The sequence below is a fragment of the Gadus morhua genome, chromosome 21 (assembly GCF_902167405.1).
Source record: "Gadus morhua chromosome 21, gadMor3.0, whole genome shotgun sequence".
Taxonomy (NCBI): domain Eukaryota; kingdom Metazoa; phylum Chordata; class Actinopteri; order Gadiformes; family Gadidae; genus Gadus; species Gadus morhua.
Window position 1 is genome coordinate 21,634,561 of NC_044068.1, and position 24,045 is coordinate 21,658,605.

At 42.7% G+C, this 24,045-nt stretch overlaps 1 protein-coding gene across 5 annotated transcripts; it reads right to left on the reverse strand.

Annotated features, from left to right (window-relative positions):
- On the reverse strand, positions 1-23,404 carry dnajc5ga (DnaJ (Hsp40) homolog, subfamily C, member 5 gamma a). Of its 5 annotated transcripts, XM_030345481.1 has the most exons (7): positions 23,156-23,404; positions 10,172-10,310; positions 9,618-9,831; positions 9,006-9,162; positions 6,924-7,087; positions 3,635-3,662; positions 1-2,580 (listed from the first exon to the last, which is right to left on the reverse strand). In XM_030345481.1, exons 2-5 carry the CDS (start codon positions 10,288-10,290, stop codon positions 6,927-6,929), a joined length of 651 nt encoding a protein of 216 aa, XP_030201341.1. In that variant the 5' UTR covers positions 10,291-10,310; positions 23,156-23,404; the 3' UTR covers positions 1-2,580; positions 3,635-3,662; positions 6,924-6,926. The 5 variants fall into 5 exon arrangements, with proteins under 5 accessions (XP_030201341.1, XP_030201345.1, XP_030201342.1 ...); XM_030345485.1 differs by lacking the exon at positions 6,924-7,087; XM_030345482.1 differs by lacking the exon at positions 3,635-3,662.
- Between the last annotated feature and the right edge of the window lie 641 nt (positions 23,405-24,045).

Genomic DNA, 24,045 nt, shown 5'->3' on the forward strand with positions numbered 1-24,045 from the left:
CATTTCCTTAGAAAATCTCCCTTTTATTTGACCGGTTTTCATGATATAAATACATTGACATAATGTCCACCAGGAGCTGTACTGACCAAAGCAAGAAACAGAACGACCAGACGGTCTCAGTGTGGTCGAGCCGTTGACCTCTTGGTTCCCAACACTATATTCCTCCACACCATTGAAGTGCGTCTCCCTACTTCCTTGCACATTCACTCATTCAACAAACTCAAAAAAAAAACGACCAAAAAATTATATAAATTGAGAATTCAGACAATTTATATCGTTATTTTCATGCTTTTCATTGGCAAAGGGGTATGAAAGTGATTGATCTTGGAGAGATGATAAATCCCCCCCCAACCCCCGTTTATCTTCATTGGACATAAATACACGAGAAGAAAACATCAACACCACCTCTATTGACAAGGATTTGGAAAGATCTTGTTTTAATACATCTATGCACTCTTAAACTATTTACAATTATCAAACAATTATAAAAAAATCATGACAGAAGTTTAGCAATATAGTCATATTTCATGTGAATGAAACATAATTAATTCTTTACTTTGATTTCATTATCAAAAAACTAAACAATACCGACTATATCATGTCAACGTCTGTGGATGATGAGGTGATGAGGTCATTACAGTAGACTTGAAAGTTTAGCTTTTGATGGGAAATTCTTGTAGCTCATTTGAATTCTTTGTTGACCAATTAGGCTAATGTAGACATGAAATTAGATCGCATACAGCACTGGCTGATTCACCACAGGGAAACAGGGGGTAGGAAGAAGAACTACATCAATGGATCAACTTAGTGGGCTGTATTGTGTGTATGCTCATTGAACAAGCTTCCCATATGCAAATTATGCTTAAATCCATCTGCTACAGCAGGACAAACATCACACTCAGCTGGCTCCTAGCCCTCTGAGTGTGATGTGTTGTATACGTCTCTAAGCTTTGGTGACTGTGTTTATGGGTGACCAAACCATGGGAATGAATTAGGTGTCAAATAAAATCCCAACAGACGGACGTTGCATTATAAAAGGACACCTATAGCCGAACACCTGGCCCCAACACACACTGAAGAAAGGTTCTGCAGCAGCTAGGCTAAAACTGATGGACGAGGCAACATCAGTACATTATGGAGAAGGACTAGCCACTAGTCATTACTGATGAAAGTTAAGGGAAAAATAGAGGGACCACATACACCATACTCTGAGTGGCCTTCAGAGTTCATCTTACAATTAGTACCATTATTGATTTCAATTAGTGTATGTCATTGTGGGACATATGATGGCCACAAAGTCCCTCTTCCAGAGCTTCAAATCTCTATTTCTCAGAGGTGTGACAGATAAATAATGCCTTACATTTCAACCGTTGGTCATCTTAACCTGCAACACAGACAAGCTACACTAAAAAAGAAGACCTAGACATGGAAGAATAACAGTTTACAACACTACCAATCCTCCTGTGGCCAAAAATTATATCATTAAGACAAGAAATTATAACCGCATCTCAGTTGACCTAAGTGCATAGACCTGATAGCCTAAAAAATAAATCAAAAATCCTGCAAGTAGCATCATGGAGATCTACTTCCTCCAGGGAGCATCGCAGGGCAGAGGCTTTGGTTGGAGGGAAAGACATTTACAGGGTCATTATTAGAGGAGTAAAGGTTTAAAATCAAACATGCACTGATCCTGTTAAAACCCTAGTGTAAAGTGTGTACAGAATCTTTATATTCATATGTTTTGTTTTGTGTACCCACAGGTTTCATTAGTACTGAAGATAATTACTGGAAGAGTTGAGGCCGTTTCTCGGGTATATTTTGAGTATTTTCTTTACTGAAAGATGGCACAGGTTAGACATTTTGGGGCTGGTGTTAATGTTTGTTGCAGTGTGGTTCTTGGGGAGAGGTAATACCTTGTATGCATGTGTATGTGAGTAGGGATCATGAAAAGAGTCCCATGCTTTCAGGTGGCATGCATTTAGGGAAGTCACACATGCACAAATAGGTGGGCCTCCTCTCCTCGTGTCCCCTTCTGGCTCAGAGTTTGGACAATGATTGGGCGTCACACACAGTGCACACACTGGAAAGCCCCCTGGTAGACGGTGTGGTCCCCCGCAGCCTTACACCGTCCTGCTGTTGAGCCCGTGGGGTAACCAGGAAGGACCAAGGTACAGGTGGGAGGGGGGGGGGGGGTGAAGATAGATGGCCTCTGAGTAACCCCAGCTGGATCCGTGTCTCATCTCATCTCATGCTGCTAGGCTAGGGAACTGAACTCAAGCAGTTGGCTCAAGACTTCTTAAAAAAAGAATAATCCGCTCAGACCCATCAAAACATCAACTCGTCTGGTCTCAGCCAACCTAAAGAAACAACGGGGATATCGACAGTAGACTGTTTATCAAAACTAAAAGAAGGAATGGCTAAGCACCCCGAGGACGAGCTCAACCGAGGGGGTTCTGCAGCCGGGGCTCAGGGATCAGGTCTTGGGTGTGGTGGCAGCAGGGTGGCTGGCGTTGGGCCTGGGGGGCTCGCCGCCTCTTTGGGTGGTGGGAGGCGGCTGGATCACGATGGGGGCTCGCGCACCTGAGGGCAGGGAGAAGAGCCGATGAGAAGGAGACGCATGGATTTAGAAACAGGGGTGGATCAACCAGTTCTTCAGAACACACCTCAAAGTAATATCTCATGGGTTCAAACATGGATGAGGAACATTTTTAGTTTAGTGTGGGCAGCCCCAGTGCCAGTGTTGTGCCCAGCAACGTCTCTCCAGAGGAGACGGGAGCCATCATTGAGAACCCATCTAGAAGTAATGACGTCCTAAACCTTTTGAGCAGAATCATCAATATTAAATGTTTTTACACCACCAGATATGGCAAGGTCCGTGCGTTTAGACTGACCGGGGTAATACACCAGCTTGATTTCGCACCCCAATTTACCCTCTTGGACCCTACACACATTGGCGGTTTCATTTTCATGCCAATGCAGCTTCGCGGTTCCAGGGGTGGGACTTTGGTAGAGGTGTTGCTACGCTGTCTCTACAACAGAGACAACGCAGCGATCTCAACAGGAGTAGTTCTATCTGGAAGGACGGTGAAATTCACCAGACTCTGACCATAATGGGAGAGAAGGTGATGCAATTGCATTTAAAGAAGATGTTGAAGGATAATGTTATCTACGAGAAAGACACAGAGGATCTTTCCTTACAAGGCTTTTGTCGGGATAAAAAACATGTGGTCAGCAAAATAAATATGTTGCCGTTTTTGCAATTGTAAATAGTAGCCTACACTGAGATGTCGTCTACTCAATCATGCATGTAGTGGCTTGAATAAAAAATATATAAAAACATTTGGAGTATGCAAATTATTCTTAAGCCTACTCCAATGAACCAAGAGAGCCGGCTCCGTGACAACGGGGGATTTTACCCCCTCGGTTTTACACAGGCAAGACATTGAAATTGCATGTTGTGCCATGCCACGACCGTACCGGCTTGGCAGTGTAAAAATGCATATTGATGACTACAATTTAATTGGCAACAATAAGGAAATGGAAGAAGCTAAACATAATGAAAATATGATGTAATATGAGTATAAGGTGGCAAACATTTGTGCACTATGGATAATGAAGAACCACAGAAGCCTACCTGCCCTGGCCAGCAGGCGCTCATCTTCCTGTTGGCCGGAGGGAGAGCGGTATCAAAAAGACACACAAACACAGGACTGTGAGCACATTCAGCTCCAGCTGGGCATGCACTGATACAGCTTTATCCCTGCCGTTCACCATCAGTACAAGGCAGAATACTGATCCAATACCTAATTTACTGAGCAACGTACGATAGCATCTTGGGTTGAAGATTACTATATTGATGTCTCATCATTTTTCAAAAGAAATAATGATGCGAGACCAGTACTCGTCATCAGTGGGACCAATAACAGTACGGATGCTTTGCAACTCCAATGTCCCAGTTCTTGTCCCCACTTAATGGCTCACATACTTTACATCCACATGCAAGGTTGGAGCAACAAGGCAAATGGCTCTGAAACGGGTGCAGAATAGAAAGTAATGCAGCATCAATTTGAGTGCTACTGTACACATTTGGAATAATTAAACCAAAGAAAAAAGCCTTGTGTTGAGCGCAATGAAAATAGCCAACAACACAGCTAGGCTTGGCTCAGCTAGTACTGAGCCAAGCCTAGCTAACCTAACACTAGCCTAACACCGGGGGGGTCTAGGACACAGGGGGGGTCTAGGACTCTGGGGCTGTACGGTGGTCTAGGACTCTGGGGCTGTACGGTGGTCTAGGACTCTGGGGCTGTACGGTGGTCTAGGACTCTGGGGCTGTACGGTGGCCTAGGACTCTGGGGCTGTACGGTGGCCTAGGACTCTGGGGCTGTACGGTACTTTAGCTATAATCTAGCTGCTTAACAAAAACGCTGATGAATGAGTGACATCAAACAGATATCTTGCGGTTTGACCCAGAAAGAAATGGGTTATTATTCACCTTCAAAGCTCTAGTTTGGGGAAAACTATGTGTATTGTTTCACTCCATCAACAGCTGTGGATTCTTTATGATTTTATTAATCGTTTTAAAGCCACTTGATGGACTTATGTGAGATGGACATCACAAATGATTTTAAACACAAACCAAATCAGCCCCTCATAACAACAGATAATAACCTCAAAGCTATTCCTCGACTACGCGGCAACATGGTTGAACAAACTGCCAGTTCATCCGATTGAAATCTGCTATAAAAATTTGACTTAAGCAATTTCGAAATTAAGTCAAAATGTGAGCCACTGTAACTCCAATTAGTAAGGGATGGCTCTTTCACCCTGTCTGGTCGCAACATGTAACCTTTCCTCGTTTTAAAGTCTTAACGATTATCTATTTTTCTATCAAGAGTACGTTTTAAAGAATGGTTTCTTCTAAATTGAATTACACCTATTTTTGAACTCAATCCAAGGACATACATTTATTTTATGGAGCAATAAGGGATTTCGGTGATACAAGCATTACAGTTTTCTTTCATAAACGCTTGAATTGCAAAGCAACAAAGATCAGCATGGAATCACAATCGCTGAGATAGGACAGGGATGGGATGAATTCCATCGCATGGCAGTCAGAGTGGCACGAAAGACCAGTTGACAAATGGCAGAACAGATGGTTGGCAGCGGCCAGTGGACCACAGAGCAAGCAGGCTGCATGTCATCACTCCCAGGCTACCTGCACCTCCTCCACCAGGCTGCATGTCAACACTACCAGGTTCCCTGCGCTTCTTCCACCAATATGGCCCTGACCTAATCCTCTCTCTGCTACATTCACTGCCACGCTTCTTCTTAAAGTACCTGGAACTACTTTTCAAAGAACTAATGCCCCTTTGCCTACAACAGTACCAGCTCAACTCGCCCCGGCTTTTTTTGCATTTCGATCGCCAAAATTAGGTACCTTTTTTAGTCTCAACTCCGTCGAGGTTCCAAAAGAGCTGATATGATACTTTGTGTGACATTAAAAGGCCGCTGGCCACTGATTGGGCAAAGTGACGCCACTGGACGAATAATGATGAACGCGACGTCCGAGCCCGACACCCGGCATCTTTAAACACTAGCATCAGCGTTCAGTCAACAGTGATTGATAACTGAATATGGCAGGATCAGCGCGCAAGAACACGCCGTGGACTGTAACAAAGGTGGAGACGCTGTGACCCTGTCTGTATATGTGTCGCAGTTTCGCGCATGTGTGCTATGAAGAGTCCGACCCGCCCACGTTGAAGAGGTACTTTCTAGATGGAAACACGATGTGCCTGGAACCAAACCAAGTCGTGGCGAGTTGCGCTGGTACTGTCGGAGGAAAAGGGGGATAAAGGGTTCCTTCAGCCTGGCCAATAATAATAGTTATATGAATGTAGTTTACTACTATGGATGCAATAAGTACTGTGAGTGATTTACTGCATATTGAAGTGAACAAAAAAAAAAGAACCTGACTAATCAAAAATGTCCATCTTTGTAAACCCCACTCTCAAATTTCCTGTACTTTGGAAATTTGCTACCAGAAGCAGGGAGGTAAAATGATTTTTGGGGGTAAAATAATGTCCCCGGAACTTGATTAAGACATTGACACAAGTTCCTCCACAGGTTACTAGTACCTAGGGAAAGTACCGCATTGCAACTCCCTCAATATTGCAACACGAGATAAAACTAAATGTGGGCCAGCATGTTATGGTTTGGGGTTCAAGTGTCCTCCACCGGATGTGGACAGACAGAGCAGAATACATACAGCTGCCTCTGTAGGGCGGACCCTAGCACAAAGACAACCCTGGCTCTTCTGGCTGAACAAAAAACAGGTATTGCGGAAGCAAAGAATGGTGAAACACATGTATAGATCACTTCCCTCATCCCTACCTTTTAAAAGTACTTGCTAAATTGGCTACATGGATCGTTTGATCAGTATAGCGTTCAAGGCTGGTTATTCAAAGAAGTAATCCTTTAAAAGTAGTTTCAGCAAAAAAGCACGCCACCATTCCAGTTTGCCGATCTACTGTAGTGTGAGTAGGTAAGAGGCTGTGTTTGTGCAGCATAGTGTACATTGTGTATGATACAGTACGAGTTTCCGTTATTGTGCGTCTCATAGGCTTCTTTTGTCTGGTCAGGGAGAGGAACAGTTTCCTTGGTATAGGAACACGATAGCAGAAGGAAATTCTAGGATCCAAATTATTGTCATTATGTAAGCAGATGCACATGATGCAACTTGCAAACGGTACAACAGGAACAATGTGGTGCCTCACATGCCACATCCAACAAGGCCAAACAGGGAGCGAGGAAAGGCCAGGCAAAAGAATGAGGACTGAGCGGTGTAATGCGGGATGCAAGATGGTCTTTAGGCGGCAACAGAAAGCACAGACAGATGAAACACAGAACGACGAGGTGTCTCTCACGAGTCATTTGGACTGCGGCAGCGTCTCGCTGGGGTTCTCTGCCCCCGCCGGGCTGGCGGGCGACGAGAGAGGGGGCATGGGCAGAGGATGGACAGGGGGGGCCTGGCTGTCTGGGTCTTCTGAACTTGGACTGGTCGGGGGCTGGACTATGATTACGGTGTTCCCTGTTGGGGGGGGTCAGAACACCAGAAACAGTGAACCCTTGTTCCCACATAGGCGCTCTCCATGAATGACTGGTGGGCAACAACAAGAATCCTTCCTCTCCGTCGTCGTGAGTCATTTTGGTTCCATCTCAATTGATTTGAGAAATGATCCTGCATTACCAGAAGGGTTCTGTTTACACTAGGAAGCGTAGGAGATGTGAAATAGACGTGGTAGAGAAAAGGCCAATAAGCAACCAGAAGGCATCCATCTGTCTCCTCTCCATTTTAAAATTGTACCTACACAGTGTTTTCCATACATAGACCAATGTTTGGCGCAGCGCCACAGAATCAACAGAGTGCCACAAATTGATTCAGTTGGTTTTTTTCCCACACAATTTTTAAATATATAATCTTACATATTTTAAGATATAAATATCATTCCGTTCATTCATCTCAGCATAGCACTCTTCTTCCCGTCATTGTCGTTCTCACACACACACACACACACACACACACACACACACACACACACACACACACACACACACACACACACACACACACACACACACACACACACACACACACACACACACACACACACAGGTTGAGGTAGGTCTTGAGTTCAGTATAACAATTCAGGTAAAGAATACCTCAATTATGGTGAGTAACTCTCAACATGAAACTTAAAAGACGGGGGCCGTATTCACGTATTCACAAATAATCTAAGGGATAAAATCAGCTCATAAGTAGCTTGTTAGCTCATAAGAGAAACTCCTCAAAATAATGGGCGTGTCAGCCTTAAATTTAGGACTCCTAATTTATTTAACTTTGTATTTTAGACCTAAAAGTAGCAACTAATAAGTCTAGGAGAGCTTAATTGCCCTCAAGAGGACTCTTAACTCAGTAAGACCTATTCACAAAGAATATTCGGCAACACTCAGATATTTTGCAACAGGGAAAATACAACTTTGCAATGCCGATGATTAAGGAATCTCGCAACCATCAGTGATGGTTAAAACACACGGGGCAATGTTACAAATGTACCTTTAATCATCGTTAATTATGTAATCTATAAATAAATCACTTAAACCATCATTATTAGTTTCATGTATTAATAGTAACACATCACTTTAATCATTATTTATTTCAAATAATAGGAATAAATCACTATAATAATAGTGATCATTATTTAAACAGTAGCACGCTATTTCAAGTAAAAAAATAATATAACTACTCTAACTTATGATTACTATCTATAATTTATTGTATGATTATTTATTGTATTAAGTTTATAATCAGGTCAGTAGCAGTTGGTCCAGGGATGAGGTGGTTTTTGCTTGCGTTTCACGTCTTTGTCTTGGCTTTCATAGATGATGATAGGAGGACTTGAGCGGCGGCATGGGATGATATCTAAAGTGTTGGAAATATGCTCATTGGATAATAGTTTGGGGGCTGCTTTTAATTACCTCCTTGATGCAATGCAATTTAAGTATTCTTATTGTTTGCCTCCAAAATATTGTCCAGGTATTTGTATGAGCAAACTAATTCTACTGCCCTGCCCTGTAATGTATGGAGTTGGGGCAAGGAATGAAACCAGGCAGGGTTCTGGCATTTTTTTTTTATAGTTGTCTTCGCTTAAAGAACTCGCTTTAAGCAATTCAAAGAATTAAGATTGAGCTGAATAATTTCAAATGCTTCTTGTAGCTTTAAAATGGTCTCAGCAGGTGACAATAGATAAGCATACAGGTGTATATTAACACGCTGCCCGCTGCACACACCCTGATGACCGACCCCACCGACCGCAGCGGCACCGTGACCCTCGGTGCCACCCAGCGCCAGGGGGGGGACACATTGCTACCTGGTCTGGGAACACTGCTACAGCCACTTCAGCTGCTGTTTGCTCCATGTCATCTTTCACACACACAAACATCCGTACCTCCGTCCTGCTCAGCTTTGATCTGGGCCTCAAGGTCTTCGGGGTCGACATACTGGTAGTTCCCGTCGTCTTCTGGCGGCTTGCATTTCCCACAGCAGAAACAACAGCAGCAGCAGCAGCAGCAACACGAGAACACTGTGCAGCACAGCACCAGACTCTGAACACACACACACACACACACACACACACACACACACACACACACACACACACACACACACACACACACACACACACACACACACACACACACACACACACACACACACACACACACACACATATATATTCCTGCACAAAATATATTCCTGCACAAAAACCAAAATTATTCTACCAATATAATAAGTTTCCTTCCATCATCTTGGTTTGTCGATAAAGTTCATCAGAAATAAATGGATATCAACCGTTTTGAATGTGAAATTAAATAACTTTTAAATAAATACAAATCAATAACAAATATTTTAAGCATTAAAATCGCATTAACTTTTAAAATATTCAATATAGCCACATTCAACCAAAGCCAAATTAATCAACTAATATCTGGTCTCCTTCCACAACCTTTGTGAGAGAAGAAACATCGGACCTTGAAATAGAGAGACAGTTTGTTCTGACCTTGAACCACCATTTGGACATGAGGAAGTAGTACTTGACACTGTCCTCTCCAAACTGCTCGGAGACGTACAGCCCCATGGAGCCGTATTCATCGTAGATCTTCCGCTTAGTGTCGTCGTTCAGGATGGAGTTGGCGTTGTTGATCTCCTTGAACTTGTCTGCTGCCTCGGGGTTGTCCGGGTTCTTGTCCGGGTGGTACCTCAATGCTAGCTTCCTGTGTGTTGACAAGTATGATTGTGAAGGACAAGGGGTGTGTGTGTTGACAAGTATGATTGTGAAGGACAAGGGGTGTGTGCGTGTGCGTGTGTGTGTGTGTGTGTGTGTGTGTGTCTCCTTGACATCAAGCACTATTCTGAATGTTTGAAATGTTGACCTACTCACTACTTGGGGAGATTTATTTTTGGGGTGGCAAGTCAGGACAAACAAAGAATGGTTATCTTTCCTACGCAACATTGTTCACCAAAATGTTATCTCATGAACATCCAACCTAGCGAAGGAATCTGGAACCCAGCTATGAGGACGTCTTCAATTACAGACCTTGAGATGAGGTTTACCTGTAGGCCTTCTTGATGTCCTCCAGAGAAGCTCCTTTCTCAAGGCCCAGCACCTTGTACAGACTCTCCCCGGCCGTAGACATCTTCCTCTGGGGACGGCTGGCATTCGGCTCTGCCATGGTTCTCCTCTGCCTTCACCCTGTGTTGGCCATTCATGCAGTAGACGTTACAACTAAAAACACTAAGGAAATAGGCACTATTTGAAATGTATAAACAGTAAGTTTTACTGTAGCTATTCCAAGCCTGACACATTTATTTTTGAGATAAATGCAGAGATCCCCCAGAGAGTGACATTATATTCTTATAAGCACTACATATATTCTTACATGTAATAACCCTACATTGATACGAGATTTCATTGGCGTTGATATAGATTACCAGAGCATTAACTCCAAAAACCAACCTCACACATCTTCCAGATGATGCATGAATTTAATTACATGTGTAGGCAATTTTTTGTAATAAACAAAGTTAATAAGGCAAATTCCAAAAAGGAGATTTTAAACACGATCTTAATTTACAAGCAGCTGATACAGCATGATTTTGTTCCCATTAACCTTTGAAGAAATGGTTATTTGGAGAATGTATCATTTTTTCTATCATGTGTAAAGACTCCTTTAGGACCTTCAAAAGGCGCTAAATAAATTTGTTATTATTGTTATGATTATTATTAGTCCTGTCCGCATGCTTATTACCATTCCAAAACGACCAGCTTCCGTGGTGAAAGTCTGCCTCCCAATCTAGCGAACTATCATTCCATAGTTCATAATGCCGCAATGTTAGGTGCCTCATTAAAAATGTACCGTTATCTTATTCAATTGTTGACGTTTATTAATTCACAAAAATAGACTTTCTTTCTGACGATAAAGTTAGGAAAAATCCTGAAACATAGAATTCTGAAGAAAAAAACAGATTTGGGGAAGAAATTAAGGGAATTTGGATTTATTTTTTATACAGCTCCATGTCAATGGAGAAGCGCCATAGCTAACTTCACTAGCTACAAAAAACTGTACTTTAAACTAACAAGCCCCCTTTACCTAAACCTCTCAACCAAAAATCTAGAAAATGGGTTTTAAATCCAGGAGAAATACTGGCTCTTTCAGTTGACAAGCTAACCTTACTGGTGCCGGATGTCTCGCAAGCATTTTGCATAAGCAAACGAGCGACATGATTCAGCCTATCAGACGCACGGATGGACGGATGGCAAAGTCATGACCCGCCCTACTCTGCCTCTCATTGGCTAGTACTCGATGACTTGGATGAAATTTAGAACCCCCCCCCCCCCACCCTCCAATGGATTTATTTAGCAGATCTACAGAATTCATGTGGATTCCCTATTTGTGGTAAAATCAGTGAGTCTGCTGAGAGGTGACGAGTTTGGAGCAATGTTATAATGTTCACACTCTCTGTGAACATTATTCTGAGTCACGTTAAATCCATTTTCCCCGACAATGGTAATGGTGTCGATGACTCCCATACAGAGCTGTTGAGAGAATAGCTTTAAATGGCACTGCTACCATATTCCCACGCTACTTAACCACGTCAAACTACCTTTCTTTATTGTTTTCATTGGCCAATCAATCCCATTGACACATAGATGCAATACAATAGTATACCTTTAATCTATACAAAATTAATTATAATATAAAATGCATATATATTTATTGCCGAATTTATTTATTTCAGGATATATTTTAAGCGTTGCATATTTCATAAGCATATTTATTTATTTAATATTGACTTAAATGGCATTCCATACCCTCCCCCAAGTTGGATCGATGACTGATCTATGGCACCAAGCGATGTTCCAGGATTTACTGATTGTTCAAGGTATTGACTGCTGAACATGAAGGCCCTTCCAGAGTGTGGAGCACAATACCGATGTCCCGGTCTCTGGCTAAAGAAGATTACATTTTGATGATCTTGCAGATTACCTGTCATCTGTTTCAGAGCGCCAATGGCCAGCCCTAATCACCCGGCTAAACAGCTCTACGAACAACAGGACATTTGGGAGAAATATACCAGGGAGTGACATGGAGTGGATTGACAATTAATTGTCAATTCCATTGACAATTATATTGTCAATTCCATTGACAATATCATTTCTTTCCTTAGGAAAGAAAATTATATGCAATTTGATCTCCATCCATCAGTAGGACTCTATGGTGACAACAGGTCTTCATGATCATCCTTGAATCACTGCTGCACTGTCATAGTAAAAAGCCTTTCTTTTTTTAATATTGGCAATATATCTTTATGCGGAAGTATATTCTGCATGGGAAAGGGGAGGATATCCGGTGCTAGATAAACAAAGTCCCTTGGCAAGACAGTTCTTCAACCACTTTAAAGATAAACCAGCTCCACCCCATACACCCTGGAAATAAAAAAGTATCAAGAGGAATGGGGTTCTCATACATCAGTGAACCCCAATAAGCGGCCTGCGGGCCAGATCCGGCCCGCGAGAGCCAAATGTCCGGCCCGCACTGACCCAGCGCATTCACATGTTGTCCCAAATAAAAAAAAGTAAAAAAAATACATTTTCCCCTCAGCCCACACCATCCACTTGACCGTTGACGTTACTGCGTGCATACGTAGTGACGTGCTTCGTGCGTTTTCAACTTCACTAGCGTCACACACCAGAGAGTAGCCGCCGCATGCTGTCACTTTCCCGCTATCCGTCTGTCATCCCAGGGACTTAGAACTGTCAAAAATCAACGGATGAAAATTGATGAAAGAAACATGTCATTTGCCAAGAAAAGGAAGGTCGACCAGGAGAACCGCCAGTTTAAAACTGAATGGACCGATAAGTATTGCTTTTCTTTACCGGACCATGCCAACGCAAAGCCGACATGCTTAATATGCAAGCAGACCGTGGCTGTCATTAAATCTGACAACCTGAAGCGGCACTTTAACTGTTTGCATGCTGCCAGCTTTAATGGAAGTTTCCCAGAAACATCTGAGCAACGCAAACAAAAGATTGCAAGCATGTTGACATCATACAGGCGGTCAATCTCAACAATATGCAAAACTGCATCGGCACAAGAGAGCGCAACAGCTGCTTCATTGCACGTTTCCTGGACGCTTGCTAAAGCTAAGAAGCCCTTTGCTGATGCAGAGTTCATTAAACAATGTGCAATTCACATGGCTGGTGAAATCTTAAATCAAGAGGAAAAAATCGAAACAAAAGTTGTGGAGCTATGAAAGCAGGTGCCGAGGAAATGTCAGCTGAGCACAAGGATCTGTTGCTGCACAACTATGTTCGCTGGCTGAGTAACGGCGTGTGTTGGAGAGGGTGTGCGACCTGGGTGATGAACTTGTGTCATTTTTATCCAGCCTGCAGAGCCCAAAAGCCCGCGAATTTCTGGGCTTTTTAACTGACGCCAAGGTGTTGGCAGATGTTAATTTTTTGTGTGACATGTCTCATCTGAATCACCTTAACCTGCAGCTACAAGGAAAGAACCACACTGTTGCTGACATGTACGAGGCGATTGAAGCCCTCCAGTCGAAGCTGCACCTTCTGGAGACATTCAAGGGAGAAAGTTGCACTTCCCACGTCTGCGTGAGCATTTGGAGAAGGACAAAATGCAGGAAGATCCAGCAATGAAGGAGCTGGTGTCGACCCTGGCAGAAAACTTCAAGGAACGATTTGAAAGTGCCCCTAAACTCTCAGGTGACATCCTCCTCTTCTTGAGACAGCCGTTTTCTGTGCCAGCTGACGGCTGGACTGCAGAGGCCAAAAGGCTTGTGCCATCCACAGATGAGGCAGCTTAGTTAATACTCACGGTATTAAGTTTGTGACAATGTAAGTGCCTGTTACTTTGTTTCCTTTATTTATATGGGTAAATCAAGCAGAGCTGTGGTCATGGTACAGAGGGAAGTCATGCACGGGGTGTATGCTCAGATACTCAGTCAAAATAAACAAACTCTACACGACTGCGCCTGGGTATCTGAGTGCATGTTTTGTGTATGACTTTTTTCTTTGTTGTGATTGCAGCTCTGTTTGATTTATTTATATAGGCTTGCTATATAACTGTATATGTTGTTTAGCCTGTAGTTATTTATTTACTATGCTTCATAGAACTAAAGGTGTTTTTATTTTACTGTTGTTTTATAGAAACTGAAAGACATTACCGAGTATTTAAATAAACAAGGCTGAACATAATATAGTCTGAAGCAAGCTACGTCTCCTCGTCCTCCTCATTCCTTGCATTCTCATCGATGCACCATTCCTGGATGCTATTTAAACCTAATTGATCTAGCCCTCCTGCATTATCGCTAAAACAGTAATTATAATTAAAGCTAAATTTGCACATAAAAATGGCGAATTAGAAAAATGAAACGACATTTCGGCCCTTGGCATGGCATGTTTGACCAAATTTGGCCCTCTGGAAAAACTATTTGGGGAACCCTGTCCTACATGAACAGACATGAGGTATGAGAGCAGCTAATTCATCATTGAGTCCATAGATGGTGAACTAATACTGCCCTCCCTCAAGATTGCTCACCAGCCACCTCAACTACTGCCAGTTGCTAACTAGATTCAACTTGCTCCTAACCAGCACTGACAATGCTTTCCTGTCCATCATGGATGCAGAGGTCTATAGGCAATATCTGGGTGGCACCTTTACCATTCTGCTCTCCTGGATGACGCCTTCCGAGTAACTGGAAGCTTTGAAACAAGCTTTGAAACATCGGAGAACGGAGAACGCGAGAAAACCAACCTTCGGTGCGTAACACCCGCAATAGCAGGGCTCCAGACTTACTTTTTTCACTAGGAGCACTGTGGCCCCAAACAGAAAATTTTAGGGGCACACCCCGTAAATCAACATGCCAATGTGATTTTCTCCTTCTTTTCACTGTATTACTAATAAATATTTAGTAAAACAAACTAGGGATGGGCGTGAGGAATCGATTACTCAAGTACTCCTCGTTACAAATGAACTCGGTTGGGGGACAGGCAAACTCGAGTTTGCATATACACAAACAAAGTTTTCTGAAGCAAATGTATCAATTTTCTGTGCGGCGCCACTAACGCATGCCGTGGGCACAAAGCAAATTAAATGTATCAAATTTCTGTGTGGCGTGTTCCGTGGCGTGTGCAGGCACGCCAGAATTCAAAAAGTTAGATGGCGGTTAAAGCAAAGCGCAGCGAATAATTTAAATACTTTAAAGAAATAGGAGATCATAAGGTGAAATGTAAAATATGCCAAGCGAAATCGAGCCACCAGAGTACTACAAGTACTATGCGGCAACATATGCTCCTGAAACACAACGGTAAGTTCGGGAAAGCAGACCCGCAGCAACCAAGTGTGTCGGCTATTTTCACCGCCGCAAGACGCGTGTGTAATCCCGGCCGTGTAGAGAAGATCACAACGCTGAGTATTTCCATAGTCCATTTGCTGCCGTTTTATTTGCAGCTTTAAATTATTTGCAATGGTCAGGCTACTTGTTTTGTTTTTTGTTTTTTTTAAACCGTTACAGGCCTCGGTTCGACGTGATTTAAATTGTGAGACGCATATTTATTTTTGTAAGGAAAATGTGTTTTGAACGTTTGCAAAAATAAATAATGATTACTCTGACAACTCTGACTGTTTGATGGAGAGCATTACATGTTTGGGTGGTAATATTGCCGTTCATCATTAGGCCTATTCCTGCTGCAGATGCGTTGCATTCTAAAAATAGATTCGATTAAACGAGTACTTGATTGATCCTCGAGGAATTTCGTCGATCACTCGAGTTTGGAATTTTCTACTCGTGCCCATCCCTAGTACAAACTATAGGCCCATCTCTACTACCACAATTTTCAAAAATATTAGAAAAAGTCTTCAATAAAAGGTTAGATATATTTAAAGCGCCAACTACTTGCTGAAAGTCAATATGGTTTTCATTCAGACAGATCAACAACACTTGCATTAATAGAATCAATAGAGGAAATCACAAATGACATAGATAAACAATATGCAATGGGATTTATGATTTAAAAAACGCATTTGATACTATTAATCATTATATATTAATTCATAAACTGGAAAGTATGGCATCAGGGGAGTGGTTCTAGCCTGGGACAAAAGTTATCAAAATAGCAGGCATCAGTTTGTGAAGTTGGGGGATTGCTCTTCTTTATGTTTGGACATTGCCTGTGGTGTCCCTCAGGGGTCAGTGTTGGGGCCTAAACTGTTTATTCCATATATCAATGATATATGCAAAGTGTCTAAGATACTGTAATTAGTCATTTTTGCTGAGGATACAAATATCTTAAAGCAACTGCAGGATGACATTATGAAGAAAATGATAAAATAAAAAATATGGTTTGATTATAATAAATTATCCTTAAACTTGTCGGGTGGGTATTGAAAGAGTTTCTCAAAATAAAGTTCCTTGGAGTGTCTATTGATGATCAAATTAATTGGAAACCACATAATAATTATGTACAAAAATAATCAAGGAGCATTGCAGCAATAAATAAAGCAAAACCGTTTCTGGATTACAACTCACTCCACATTCTTTACTGTTCACTAGTTTCACCATATTGGCCGATATTTGCGTTTTTTTACATGCATCGGTATCGCCCGATATTCTTTTCAGTATCGGACGATTTTTTTAATTTTATTTTTTTGTTTTTTTTCGGGGTTTACAGAAAGTTCAATAAATGTTCATTTTTTTTAAATTGAGACATTCTAACATTTGTTATCATCATCGTGTCATTTTTATAATGTAAATTGAGGGAGGCTTAGCCTGGAAATCCAGACCCACATCTAGAAAGCTGTAGGGTCTGGCAACGAGTAATGAAAATGGCCCAACTCGAGGGGTGGCACAAAGCATGCATTTCAAAATATCACTGGATAACACAGATGGGATAACACTATGACCAATCAGAAGAATACAAAGGGTGACGTATCCAGACTAGGGCTTTGACTTTCGCCCAAAAATCATATTCGAAGTTCGTTTGTTCATTAATATCAATATTCGAATATATTCGAATATTTATTAATTATATTTGATATATATTTGATATATATATATATTTGACCATGAAATGCCTTCAGTAAGACCTGGGCTGAATCCAAATACTTAGTACATACTATTTCTGTTCAGTGTCTACTACTTGACCGTACTACACTTAGTGTAGTACGGTCTACAGCTATGCGTAGAACGCCTCTGAACGCTTCCGAACACCGCCGAAACTCCACCGGATGTTTGGAGATGACGTATTTCCCCTCAGATGCCGGCAAAATTACCTTGATAAGTTACCTGTTTCCGTCTTGTCATCGTTGCTATTAAAAATGTCTCTTTTTACTTAATTACTTATTTTACTTTTTTACTCTTTTTAATGTCTCTTTTTTTCGCCGCTTTCTACAACGTTTCTAAGCCGCTGTTGGTGGTGTTGGGTCAGCCATCTCTTCTTCGTTCGTTACCAGACTCCGGTTGCATTGTGGGATAGCGTAGTGACCTACCGTTGTATACTGTGGCGGTAGTACGCATTCAGAAACGTTTTCCGTCCTACACAATGCGTACTGAGCATTCGGACGCGCTATATTTGTGGCGTACTACAAAATGCATACTATAAGTATGAGTATTCGGATTCAGCCCTGGATTGGGCTTTGCAATGTTTGTTTACCGGCGTTGCTATGGTTACCGGTCTTGCGTGTTCCAACGGTTTATTAGGTTTCTAATAAATCGCTGTCTAATCAATACTTAATTCACTGCCTCTTCCGTGGTCATTACAATATTATGAATAGACTGCGTCGGGTTCTCCGACGTCTCTCCATCTTGGCCTGCCCATAACAGGTTCGATTATTAAGGGCTGCCTAATATTCGTTCGAATTTTGATTTATTTTTTGATATTCGAATTATATTCGAATCACGAAGTTCGGAGTCAAAGCCCTAAACCAGACTGGTGGAGCCAACCAATAGATAAGACTTGCCGTATCCGGTCGGTAATACAGCAACGCTTTTGGCCCGCCTATATTGATACTAGGGGTGTGCACGGGTACACGTGTAACCGGTTAGTAAATCATAACCATTTAGGAAACATCTAAACGAAAACCGTAAAAAAAAAAAAAAAAAAAAAAAAAAAAATAATAATAATAATAAATTTTATTTGTAATGCACTTTATATTGAGCAAACAATCTCAAAGTGCTACATAAGAAAAAAAAAGAAAAGAAAAGTAAAAGTTAAAATTTGGAGAGAGAACGTCTCTCCAAAGGAAACAACTAATGAAAGGCTTTTTTAAAAAGGTAGGTTTTTAGGCCTTTTTTAAAAGTGTCCAGGGTCAGTGGTGCTCTCAGGTGGTCAGGAAGAGCATTCCAAAGACAGGGAGCGGCGTGACAGAAAGCTCTGTCTCCCATGGTTCGGAGTTTGGTCCTTGGGATCTGCAGGAGGTTTGCCTGACCGGAGCGGAGGTGTCGTGAAGTGGGCTGAGGGGTGATTAGCTCCTTCAGGTAAATAGGAGCATTACCATGGAGGCACTGGTGGGTCAGTAGGGAAACCTTGTATTCAACCCTGAATGGGACAGGGAGCCAGTGGAGGGATTTGAGAATTGGTGTGATGTGGTCAAATTTTCATGTCCTTGCAAGGATCCGGGCAACACAGTTTTGAATGTATTGGAGTTTTTGGATGTTTTTGTTGGAGATCCCGGCAAGAAGAGCATTACAGTAGTCCAGCCTGGTGGAGACAAAGGCATGGACGAGTTTTTCTGCATCTGGGAGAGAGAGTGATGGACGGAGTTTTGCAATGTTTTTTAGGTGGTAAAAAGAGTTTTTGCAAAGCTGTTTGATGTGAAGTTCAAAGGTCAGGTGGGGGTCCATTATTACACCAAGGTTGGTGACTGATGGAGAAAGGTGGATGTCGTGGCCGGCGAAGGTGATACTGGTAATGGTGGATGAACGGGTCTGATGTGGGGTGCCAATGAGAATGGCTTCAGTTTTTGAACTCACTGCGCCGTTGTTTCAATGGGAATCGCGACGGTCCATACTTTCAACGTAAAGTTTACATATTTACAATTCGAAATTCATCCCAGCCTTTATACCAGATACTTTAGGGTCTATAGCATATAACCGCGTTTTCTGATTACAGTTTAGTGAATCAGTAAGCTGAGAACATCCTAATTAACACCGCAACTGCAAATGAATCACACAGAGATAACCATGGCAACCGGTCAAACAAATTTTCTTTTTGCGATCATTCTGCTCGCGCATGCATTTTTTTTAAAACGGCTCGGCCGTTTTAAAAAAAACGGTTAACCGTGTACACAAAAAAAAAAAAAAAGGGGTCGTGTAACCATTTACAATTTTTTGTAATCGTTCACACCCCTGATTGATACATCGATGTGATTGATTAATGTTCAGAGCCAGGGGAGGCCCAGAATATACACAAGTATATTGCGCGTTCCCAGAGTGATTCGCTGAGCAAATTCAAATTGTACTCTCGCGAGAACTCTGGATTAACAGGGTATTATCGGCTCCAAATATCGGCAAAAAAAAAAAATCGTATCGGCGTATGGGTTATCGGCTAAAGGCCCATTCACACCCTACGGTAAATACGGATACGGACCGTTTCGTCCGGTCCCGGAGGTGTTTCGTCCGTCAATGGGTCCGTTGCCTCTGAGCTTACGAATCCGGAGTGCTCCGGGAGAAACAGAGCAATACCACCGGAAAACGAGGCGGCAGTATCAAAAGTCAGACCATTCGTGAAAATAGATTGAGTAGTATAATATCTGATATGCATATATATTAGGGATGGGCACGAGTAGTAAATTCCAAACTCAAGTGATCAAAGGAATTCCTCGAGGATCAATCGAGTACTCGTTTAATCGAATCTATTTTTAGAATGCAATGCATCTGCAGCAGGAATAGGCCTGATGATGAACGGCAATATTACCAACAAAACATGTAATACTTATTCTCCATCAAAACAGTCAGAGTTATCAGAGTATTCATTATTTATTTTTGCTAACGTTCAAAACACATTTTCCTTACAAAAATAAATATGCGTCTCACAATTTAAATCACGTCGAACCAAGGCCTGTAACAGTTTAAAAAAAACAAAAACGAAACAACTAGCCTATCCATTGCAAATAATTTAAAGCTGCAAATAAAACGGTAGCAAATGGACTATGGAAATACTCAGCGTTGTGATCTTCTCTACACGGCCGGGATTAGAGCTGCGTCTTGCGGCGGTGAAAATAGCCGACACACCTGGTTGCTGCGGGTTTGCTTTCCCGAACTCACCGTTGTGTTTCAGGAGCATATGTTGCCGCATAGTACTTTCTGGTAGCTCGATTTCGCTTGGCATATTTTACATTTCACCTTATGATCTCCTATTTCTTTAAAGTATTTCAATTCTTCGCTGCGCTTTGCTTTAACCACCATCTCTTTAACTTTTTTAATTCTGGCGTGCCTGCACACGGCACAGAACGCGCCACACAGAAATGGATACATTTCATTTGCTTTGTGCCCACGGCATGCGTTAGTGGCGCCGACAGAAAATGTATACATTTGCTTCAGAAAACTTTGCGTGTATATGCAAACTCGAGTTTGTCTGTCCACCCACCGAGTTCATTTGTAACGAGGAGTACTCGAGTAATCGATTCCTCACGCCCATCCCTAATATATATATATATATATATATATATATATATATATAGTATTTAACGTTTTATACTTATATTATACTATATACCTGACCTTTTTATTTTATTGTTCCCCTGCTTTGGCAATGAGTTGTAATTGGTCATTTAACAACATTTTGTTGTTAAATGACCTAGGCGGCGGCGGCCACCGTCGCCTAAGCCTACACTTTTTGCACTTTTTTTGCCTATTTCAGATGACACAAATTAAAATCATCTCTACTCATGTTTGCGATTGTCAATGCCGTTAATTTGTGAAAGGACAGTCACTGCCCTCTAGAGGATTTATTGCGTAACATCCATAACGCTGAAACCAGACGGAGGTATGAAGGGTAGTTCCGGAGGCAATGTTTGGGCCTTACAAAAGTAGCAAGCTCCCAGTGAATAATCCAAAAACTGTTAAACTTAAAAGAGCGGCATTAGGATTTAAGGGGGAAATTTAATTTCAAAAGGCTCAGCAACAGAACAACTATGAGAGGTTTCAATATATCGATTTGTGGGATGAGGCTATACGGTTTGAATGTGGAGTTAAAGCAATGTCCAGACATTAACCAGTTTAAACAGATGGTGTTCCAGCGGTACAGGAGGAAGCTGTGTTTTGACCTGTTGTCTGGGTGGGGATCCCCATCTGGGGGCTGATCATCTGGGGTGGGGCGTTTGCTTCAGTGGCATGATGCCACTCCCATGATAGAGTGAGGTGGTGATGTTGCTGTGTGTATTATGTGCATGTGAGGATTAATTCATGTGTATTTGTGCGTATGTACTCAGTGTTTCCCCTAGGATGGAGTTGCAGCAGCGGAGGTGAAATGTTATATTTTTCGCGCGCAAATTTCTCTGTGTGCTCGCAAAGCGCACCCTGCCGGGAGGTTTCTATGTGTCTGCTGGCAACATACATACAGTACATTTGTGCACAGTAATGAGCAGGGGAAATAAGGAGAGATTGAACATATTACAAGTATAATCTTTAAAACCATTATTTACATTTAACAAAAAATATTTTATATCAAAAACCACCCTATACATTAAAATCCCATAACCCAAATACTACAACAATCGAAAATGTCTGTGCCTCAAACCAATACATATAGGGGAAACACTGGTACTTATGTGAATATGTGTATGTAAACTATGGACAGAAACAAGTACAGGCGCACAGAACCTCTGAGTGTAGGAAGCCAAGGCGGGCCCAAGGGCCACGGAGGGCCTGGGGGTCAGGAGAGTCGAGGGGGGCCTGGGGGCCAGGAGAAGGGTCCCAGGGCCTGGGGGCCACGGAGTGCCGAGGCGGGCCTGGGGGCCACAGAGAGCCGAGGCGGGCCTGGGGGCCAGGAGAAGGGCCCCAGGGCCTGGGTGCGGTGGAGAGCCGAGGCCCCAGTAGGATACATTTTGCGTGTAGCAAACATTTATTGTAGCGAATTTATGTTTGATTATACAAGACAAATTGACCTTAGTCAGTACACACACACACACATCACGCGCAAACTGAAAACGATTATTTTTTAAGGGCCCCTTTATGCCGGCCCCGGCCCCCCCCCCTCTCTCAGGGTCGCGGGCTGGAAGATCCTTCTGCAATACACGGGTGACACTTTGTAGTCTAAATAAACAAATGCCTCTCAATGTAATACATGGCTGTGTGACAGGAGCAGTGACTGCATTGTGCATCAGCCGTCAGTAAGGAGACATGAGATGTTGTCCATGTTTCTGCTCCACCAGATCAGAGTGGTGGCTCTCTGCTTCTGGGGCCCATTCGCCTGAGGATTGACGAAAATGTGCGTCTTAGGATGAACCCTTGAGCATGAAGTCCAGCTCTGAATGAAAATAAATGCAGCATTCATTAGTACTGAGCATCACAATGCTACGTCCTTGTGAAGACGTAATCCTTTCCTAATCTCTGCACTGGGAGGATTGCATTCCTTTCTTTGCCCTCGTTACCCACAGGCACACTTTATTGCACTTTATATGAAGGGTTTTATGTGCCCCGAGGAGCTATGGATGAAGGACTGTCGGACCTAGGGCATGGTACCCCGTTTCATTCTGGCATGGTGAGCAGCCACTGGTTTGGGAGGCACTGGTCTGGAGGCGGTAGTCTGGACACCGATGAACAGAACGGATTTGACCGCATTTCGAATTTCAAGGAGCTGACATGATGCTCACTCATGTGTGCGCCTTGCTTTGAGATCCATGGCCGAGCAACCCAGTTGGAAGTGGTCCAGAGCGGAGCGACACCACTGGTCACTGACGCTGAGATCTACCGCTAAACTAACCCAGATCCACCGCTAAGCTAGCGCGGTAGCCGTTAGCTCGTCTCATGTTATACACACAAACATCTAATGTTCATCCCAACGTGTCGTCAGCTCACCTTGTGAGTAGAGCCGGTATAACGCTGCGTTCCGCGGGGTCTTGGTGTTCAGACGGGCCTCCGCGTCCACATGAAGAGCAGTCTGCCGCCTCCTGTAGCCGGCTCCGGTAGCTCCGTGGCGCGGTGACTGGCGGCGGAGCTCACCCCCTTAGATAGGTCAGATATTCTCTCCGTGTACGCGCTCAGCCCCCTGATTGGTCAGATATTCTCTCCGTTTACGCCGTGTCGCGGGGTCTGACTGGTACCGTTATCTGACGGAGCTCAGTCCTCTGATTGGTTAGATCATCTGGCCGCGGAGCTTAGCCCTCTGATTGGTCTGATGATCTGGCCGCGGAGCTCAGCCCTCTGATTGGTCAGATGATCTGGCCTCGGAGGTCAGCTCTGTTTGTTGGTCATATATTCTCTCCAGGAAACGACAGAGGCACCTTGATAATAAACCCACCTGGGACTTTACTTAACTTTAAGCATTGTGCCTAAACAAGAATTAAGCCGGTAAATTAACCAGTACCGGTACACACCAGAACACTGCCCTGCTGGTCATTTGACCTAAACAATGGGTTTCATTGAAGCTGAAACAACAATGGTGGAAGGCAATATAAATAATTACCAGTATAAATAATATGTCGCCATCTAGAGGTCAGAGAGTGAGCGGATGAGCAGGGGATGGGTTCATTTTCTTTACTTACAAAAATACATCATTGCGAATTTATTGCCTTCAATAAACTATATTTTAAAAATATAGTACTGTCAAGTGTGTTTTGGTGAATGCTAATATACCTTACACAAAGCAATAATTTATACATAACAGAATAGTTGTGTATCGGTTCAATGTAAAATGAATGCATCAATCCAAAAAGATTAGCTGTATCAGAGAGATAGAAAATGACGTA